This window comes from Pholis gunnellus, assembly GCF_910591455.1.
Source record: "Pholis gunnellus genome assembly, chromosome: 1".
Taxonomy (NCBI): Eukaryota; Metazoa; Chordata; class Actinopteri; order Perciformes; family Pholidae; genus Pholis; species Pholis gunnellus.
The window spans coordinates 28,913,269-28,921,280 of NC_136528.1; the positions used below are offsets into that span (position 1 = coordinate 28,913,269).

Consider the following 8,012-nt stretch of genomic DNA (forward strand, 5'->3'; position numbering starts at 1 on the left):
CCCCAATAAAGCTGACTATTTTGGAGACTTTTTAGTTTTAACGTGTAAGAGAGGGTGTCCTCCGTAGTAGATACGACATTTAGCAACTAAAGCCTTGGTGCGTTTAACCCTACCCTGAAACGTCCCATTTTCAGTGGGTTTGCAAGTTGATGGCTGATGAGTATTTGTTTAGGGAGCGTGAACGCTGACAACCGTTACACGTACAGAGAGTGAGAGGGTGAAAATGACTTGCTCTCAGGGGCCTTGACAACCTTTGCCCTCCCGGCTCTCGTTTCAGGCCTTGTAATTGCCACTGACCAATGGGCTCCCGTTTGAAACTGGACCCCGGGCTGCAGCTATTACCGTCCCCCTCCGAACGGATCTTGTTTTGATTCCTGATGCTTTTATAGGTTTTGTCTTTAGGAGACATTCCTGGTCGGCACATACCGTGCACCCCTTTCTGCCCCTATTTTCCTTCCTTCCCGTCTTGTGGGGCCATGCCCCCCCCCCCCCTGCACTAACAAACATACACACAACCATGATCAGCCTCTGCAAGTGTGTGTGTGCTAGAGCTACTGACCAGCCCGCCCTCCCTTGGCCCCTCCTGACAGCCAGCTACACTCCATGAACTTGGCTACCCGTCACAGCTGCGTTAAGATTGAAGGATGGGGGGCCCTTGTATCCAGCTGGGTCGGAAGACATGGGTGGGGGCAGGGCAGACCCAGATGCAGATGGTTTAGGTCAAATGGAGATGTTTGAGGATGAAGGGGGAGGGGGACACAGGGGCTCAGGGGCACAATAACTCCAGAGGTTACTCCTCCAACCCCTGGAAAAATGCGCTCTTGGAGTTTGAGTATATATTGGTTTTCATGTGTTTGTGTTGCAGGATGTTGGTAGTTGTTGTAACTAGCTTGGAGTTTGCTCTTATTTTTTGCCGGACATGAACTTTTTCACCTACAGTAGTTGTCAACCTGATGGAATCTTTGCCAGAAATCAAATCAACACACTTCAGACAAAAAACGTTGGAGGTCCAAGTCCATTCTTAAGAATTACAAATGTGCGACTTCATTAGTGGACTACATTAGTGGACTACATTAGTGGACTACATTAATGGTGGTGCCAGGCAAAGTCCCCCCTTCAGTTCCAACCAGGGACCTTAGTTGCAGGACAAACGTTTATCCCTCCCTCTCCCCATCATGTTTTCTGTCCTTATCTCTGCTGTTGCACTTTAATTAAGGTAAAACACCAAAAGAATAACAATAGATGACCACTACAGTCTGTAGTCTGTACTCTCTAGGTGTTTGCTTACTGACCCTATCTGTGTTTTCTCTCTCGTCTGTTGTAGAACGGCAGCGCAGGCTGGGCGGATGAGGCTGACAGTAGCAGAGGAAGAGGAGAGGCCTCCAGAGACTTTGCTAAGGTAAGCGGTTGGAGACCATGATCACCAAAAGCCTCGACCACATTCGTTCTTGTAGATATCAAACTAGTGGAAATTGTGAATAAGTGAACCTTTTGAAACATTCTCTAAACACAGCTATACATTTATCCCCATGGCATGGTTTCATGTTTCCTCACCACAGAGAGAAGCGCTAACGTTCAGCTGGCCGGTGACATGCATGTATGTTTTGTGCCTACGTTAGAGGAAACGCAGCATTTGCACTGCAAAAAACATTACAAAGACTAACAAAACAGGCGAGCCAACACTTTCCACTGCCGATTGAATTAAACATTGCAAATAGAGAATATGTCGGCTTGTGGTGTTGTTAACAATTGATCATGCTGACCAAGAGAGCCAACAGTGCCAGACACACAGCAGGGACTGTTGGAGACATGCAGTGGTCAACTGACAAGTCAACGCACCGTGGCTCTAATGAGCTTCTGTTTCCTCTTTCAGTTGTATGAACTGGACAATGACCCTAAAAGGAAGGAGTTTTTGGATGACCTCTTCACCTTCATGCAGAAAAGAGGTAAGACCACCCCCAAAAAATCCACATTATATTAAGAAGCATCTACCTCTTTTTAGTTTGAGCACAGACTAAGGCATACACTTAATAATTGGAGGTTGAGGATTTACGTACTAAGTACCTTTTGTACATGTTACACTTTGGTGAAAATGTTGTTGTTGTTGAAGTGTACTTTGTTAAAGTGTTCCTGATCAGAAACGTCTGGGTTTAGCTCTATGGTTTCAGGCTTTGTATCATGTATATTAATATACATTTCAATTGGAAAAACTCATATATGTTTTTGTAACACGGCGTGATATCTATAGGGTTGTTGAGAGTTACCACAAATGTGAAATTGGTTGCAGTTAATTTCCCTCTGTCTCCCTATGTGGAAAGCAAATACCACGCAACTTCCATTTCTTAAGAGTCGTTTCCTGTCTTGGTGTGAGGCGGGGTTGCTACAACCGGTTTATTTGGTCGAGTCCATACAAACCGAGCAAGGATAAAGATACAATTAGTTTTCTTTGTGGCTTTGTTGTTCTAAATGTCTTGTCCCATAGTTTTCAAGTGTGCTATGTCACCAATCAACTTAAAAAAAAAAGAAACATGCTCCAACTCTCACTGGCTGAGAAATCCTCTGCTAATTCCCCTCCCCAGAATAAAGCCTGAAAGGGGTCAGCAGGTAAGCTCAGCAGGTGAGATCTTCCCCGGTTGATCCGGTGGTACTGCAATATCAGAGCAAAGAGGATCTAGCACCGGCCTAACTTAATTAGTTGGCCAACAGCCGGGGAGGCTCAGCTGACCGCGTGCTGCTTTGACACTGCCTACAAAACCCTTATGACCAGGGCAGCTAATGCACTGAGGTTCATATCAGACAAATCTGTTGCCAAACAAGTTACATGTCTTGAGCAATACCTCCAAAGGTGTATCACGATGTTATTACAGTGGCGCATACTTTACATTATGTTTTGGCAGTGCTTGTGATGGGTGATTATGGTCTGCGCGTGTTCGTGCGTGTTTGTGCGTGAGTGAGTGTGTTCGTACTGCATTATGTTTTGTCACACGCTATGATGGTTGATACCATGTATGCGAGTGTGTACATGATGCATAGTTTGTTTAGTCAGACTGTGACGGATGATGATGATGATGGTGGTGCATAAATTTGTGTAGCCGGGTCCGTGTGCATGGACGTGCGTGCGTGTCGGCGAGCTCCCATTCACGGGAGGAGCGGCTTCTGAGTGTCTGGTCTGGTCTTAGCACCCGGGGGTCTTGTTTGGAGGGTGATGAATTAAGCCGAGTTGGGGAGAGAGACACACACAGAGAGAGAGGGAGAGGGAGAGGGAGAGGGAGAGGGAGGGACAGAATCTGTCAGGGCCCTGTTAGCATCTCTGTCCAGTGGCAGACGCTGGGAGTTGTTGGCTGACCCTTTACTCGTGCTGGTCAGACGGGGAAATCCATCAAGCTGACTAAAATGCCACCTGACAGCAGATAACTGGCTGATTAAAGTGCGCCATCTCATATTATGTTCACTAGATTAGCGGTTACCTAAGGCAAGAAGAAACAGGTTGGCTTTAAAGTCTTGTTTATTGTCTATTGTTTTGAGCAACACAAACATGGAATGAATTATAAAATAGATTTAAGAAAAAGTACAAATTAGCTTGTAAATCCATCCCACCTCAAAGCAAAGTCATCCGATTCACTGCTAACAATTTGAATTTTATCAGAACATATTTTTATTATTACATTTTTGTTCAACTTGTTTAGCTGAATTACACTTCCAGAGTGAACGATGGTGAGTGCAACTGGAATCGGCTTGCTCAGATCAAGTTCCTGTATCGTCATCATCATCGGTACTTGTGCCCAGTAGTGTGGGGGGGTGCAAGGGTCAGTGGCCGATAACAGTTGTAACAAACACTACTGTCACCAAAGTGCTCATCTATAATAGAAAAGTGTGAGGGCCGAGGAAGAAGAATATGGCGAGGGATGGACGTAATGTGTTTTCATTTGGGGGAAGTGAAAGGGCACCAGACGCAGAAAGAAAAGACGCAGTCATAGAAATGACTGGAAAGGTTAGAATAAAACTGCCATGGCTGCACCGCACTTCAAATATGGCTGAGACGTCGCTATCCTCATTAGAGACCATTGTGCAGGAGGGAAAGGTATAATTTCAGCTACTCCAGAGTGAGTTCGTCACCCCTCCCTTAAGACAAGAGGCACTTGGCTGACCGCTGCTGTCTCTTAAACCACAATCTTAATCACAGGGAACACATTGCTTTGTTGGATTCCCTTTTTATTTTGCTGTTGGTGCCAAAAGTATAAGAGATGAAGATGGTACCTTCTAATTACTGTGCGCTGTACTCCTCCGTCCATTTCACTTCACCAACATAGGATCTAGATTATTGCACTCTGTTTTCTTTCTTTTTCTTTAAACGACAGAGCACTCGGAAAGCCTTTTTTTCCATTTAATTTCGCCATGCGGAACAAGTGGGGTGGATAACAGCTGGTGATAAGGGAAATGCCTGCTTCTTCATTTGACTGACCTTCCAAGCCGAACGCTTAAAAAACACCACCTCGTTTTATGAAGCAGATTGGTCAGAGAGGAACAAATGGTGAAGTGCTTTTTCTCACCTCATCGTGGGGCCTCCAGGCCTTGAGAGGAAAGCAACAGCGGAAGGAAAACTTACGAGTGTGTGTGTGTGTGTGTGTGTGTGTGTGTGTGTGTGTGTGTGTGTGTGTGTGTGTGTGTGTGTGTGTGTGTGTGTGTGTGTGTGTGTGTGTGTGTGTGTGTGGAATTTTAGCAGCTGTCCTAAAGCCTGTCTGTGCGTAAAGGGGCCCATTGATGAGCTCTGAATCACAGAAACGGCAGAAGCCACACATGCAAATCCTCTCTACCTTTTACTTCCTCACTGACTATTTCAACACCCATCGCTGGGCCCCTTTCGCTCTCGCCTTTGACGTGTTGACTGTTTGTTGCTCATCATTTTTAAAGAAAGGAGCTCGGCTTTGTTCTACTGGGGAGCCTTCCGTCATTCGATGCGGATAGAAATATCCGCTAATGGCCCCCGACATGCACATGTAATGTAAATGCACGAGGCCTCCTCGTGTTGAAAGAGTGTGGGTGCAGGATATTAGCCCTCACCTTCCATCATATCCATTACACTTTGTTTTTTTTTGCGGTCTCAAGCCCCACTGGGAGCTCGGAGAAAAGCTCCGACGCCATTGACCACCTCAAAGGTTTCGATCAAGCAGATGGGCGAATGTTTGTTATGGCTTGACACCCCGGCCACTTTCTCACTTGGGATGGGGGTTCAGGGCAGGAGGTGGGGTTGTGAAGGGGTGATTGAGGTGAGGGGAGAGGGGGGGGAGGAGTAAGGGAGGCTGCGAGAGCTACGTGTGCGCGATAAAGAGGGGGAAAAAAAATAAAAGAGTGATGCAGCCAACTGCCTGTCAGCGCTGTCCACTTGAGATGATTAATGGCCACAGGCTGTGATGGACAGAGCCAGAGAGAGAGGCTCCTGTTCAGTGAAATCACCAGTTGTGTGTGTGTGTGTGTGTGTGTGTGTGTGTGTGTGTGTGTGTGTGTGTGTGGGGGGGGGGTGTGGGTGTGGGGGTGTGTGGGGGGGGTGTGGGGGGGGTGGGGGTGTGTGGGGTTGTGGACAAGTGTTTTAGCTCTTTATACTCCTACCAGAAAACCCCACACGTCGCAGTCAGCAAAGGCTAGATCCATCCCAGTGTGACGCTCTTAATGTCAAGTGTAGATTCAGCTTAAGAGGGGCCACATGGTGTTCTATTGCTGCTTAAGAGTTATTTTAGGGGGAAAATCCCTCCGTAGTCGATTTAGGCCCGTTAATAGCAATAAAGTGCTAAGCTGGGCTTGTCTGCGTCATTAAGTTGCAGTGGTCTTGACGTGGCTGGGGGAAAGATGTTCAGAATTAAGAGGAAGGAGTAGCAGGGAAGGAAAGCGTCTCATTTAGCTGCAGCTCCGCTGTCAAACCTGCTGTCAGTGGCTCCCAGCATTCAAGGGCATCGATTCCAAAGGGTAGACGTGGACTTTGTTTGGTCAAAAGTGTCACATGTGTCATTCCACTTGTATTTTTCCTTACTTAAAAAGAATAAATCTGCCACTTTTATTTGAACCCCTTTCCCCACACACACACACACACACACACACACACACACACACACACACACACACACACACACACACACACACACACACACACACACACACACACACACACACACACACACACACACCAAAACATGATTTGCATTAAAAAGAAATTAAAATAGCTCGGCCAGTGTTTCACATTTAGAGAGAATACATTTTCTGTCCTGGTTACGCTGGATATGTTTTTTTTGTGTGATGTGGGAAGAGTGGCCTCCCAGCAGGACATTAGAGGAAGTTCCCTAACTGTAACCCTGAGACCGAGAGCTCTGTCCACACCAATTACACCATGAATGGGCTCTGGGGGATCCATGTATGCATTATATTACTCCCCCGGTCAGCCTCACACTGGCCCTCGTAACAGGCGGGCCCTCTGTACAAACACCACACCACAATAGGAACATTCTCTTGCTCTTTGATACGGCCTCATTTTCCTTTAGTTAACACCCCACAACTTCTGGAAAGTGGCAGCACCTGGTTGGTTTAGCAACAAAAACACTGGGCATTGTGAGCACATTTGTCCATTTTAGCTGGTGTCGGGTTTCGGGCGGAATGATTTTCATTTGAGATCGACCTTTTAACTGCCGCTTTGCTGGTTAACTGTTACGCAATTCATGCAATAGTTGTTATCTGCAAACGAGTGATCAACCTTTTTCAACTATTTCTACATTATGGATAGTTAAAGATGCAATTCTCACAATCAATGCAGTTTTCAAGAGCCTAGAAGCAGGTTTTACTTAGAATGCACCAATAAAATGCAGTTAGGAAATGACATTTTGTCCTCTCTTGTGTTTCTTTCTGTCTCCATCCCCTTCCTCCTCCTTTGCCACCACCCCATTCTCCTTCCCCTCTGTTTATTGTGCTACAGTTACAACCACTGAAACTTGATAACACCATGGGGGATAGGGGCGGAGGGCCGCACTGTGGCCCGCTCGGTGAGGCCAGGGGAGGGGGGGGTTGGATTAAGGGGCCTCCTGTCCTACACGGGATGATTAATGATCTCCAAAGAAACGGGGGCCAACTTCTTTTTTTTTTGATAGGGCAAACGCTGACGGGTAGCAGACAAGGGAGTGACCGTCGCGTGTCTGTATGTGTGAAAAGAGAGGAACGACGAGGGACATTCAGGGAAACCACAGTAGGAGACGAGGACAGACGGGGTGCCGGGGGGGGGGGGGGGGGAGGTTAAGGGAGGCATCGGCCGGCGTAGAGACGAAGCCGCGCTCTTTCATTTCCCTTTTGAAAGCACTCCGTCAGCGGGCTGAAACTGACCAAGCTCACCAACCAGACAGAAAGATAATCAGGCAAACGTACTAAAAAGACCGGCGCTGGTGGCAAAGGGCCCCTACTCTCAGGAAAGGGTGGGGACCCAAATGACACGCAGATTCCAACCGCTGCTTTCTAATCATTCCTCCAAGACGGACTCTAAAAGAAGAGGCAAAACTATTCCCATTGGACAAACCTTCTCCTGCGCTCGCGATCAAAGATTTCGTGGTCACCGTGTTGATATAAATGCGAGGGCTGAGATTATCTCGGTAGACTCCACCCATAGGCTGGCAAATTACAGCCCTGCCTGTGGGGAGCGAGTACGTCTACGGTGGTTATGCTCCTCTCCTCTTTCAAAACAAAAGGAAGTAGTAGTTTTAGATGGGTTTTTTTATGTGTGTGGGAGTGTGTCGGGAGATGTCGGATCAGAATCTTAAGCCTTTTTTATTTTTTGTTTCCGTTCCCAACCGAGACTAGTCTTTGTGCCTCTTCCTCTCTCTGCCTCTTCATCCCAACCCCCAACCCGCTCCGCCTCCCCTGGTATTTCCTCTGTCATTTAGCCAGACTGTTCCTCGGGCCTGGATTGCCACTGTGCTGTCCATCTTTAATTACGACCATACTGTACAGGGATTTGAGTCTCTAAGCTGTCGAGCTGGGAG

The 8,012-nt window shown here is 47.1% G+C and overlaps 1 protein-coding gene across 1 annotated transcript in view; it reads left to right on the forward strand.

Annotated features, from left to right (window-relative positions):
- Positions 1–8,012, forward strand: part of LOC306706448 (AT-rich interactive domain-containing protein 3B-like) — a gene marked incomplete at its 3' end in the record, with an annotated part of 46,364 nt that overhangs the window by 22,424 nt on the left and 15,928 nt on the right. Inside the window, exons 3-4 of the mRNA XM_079173534.1 lie at positions 1,325–1,399; positions 1,874–1,946. Of these exons, the coding sequence (XP_079029660.1) occupies positions 1,325–1,399; positions 1,874–1,946 (148 nt within the window). The remainder of the gene's footprint in view (positions 1–1,324; positions 1,400–1,873; positions 1,947–8,012) is intronic.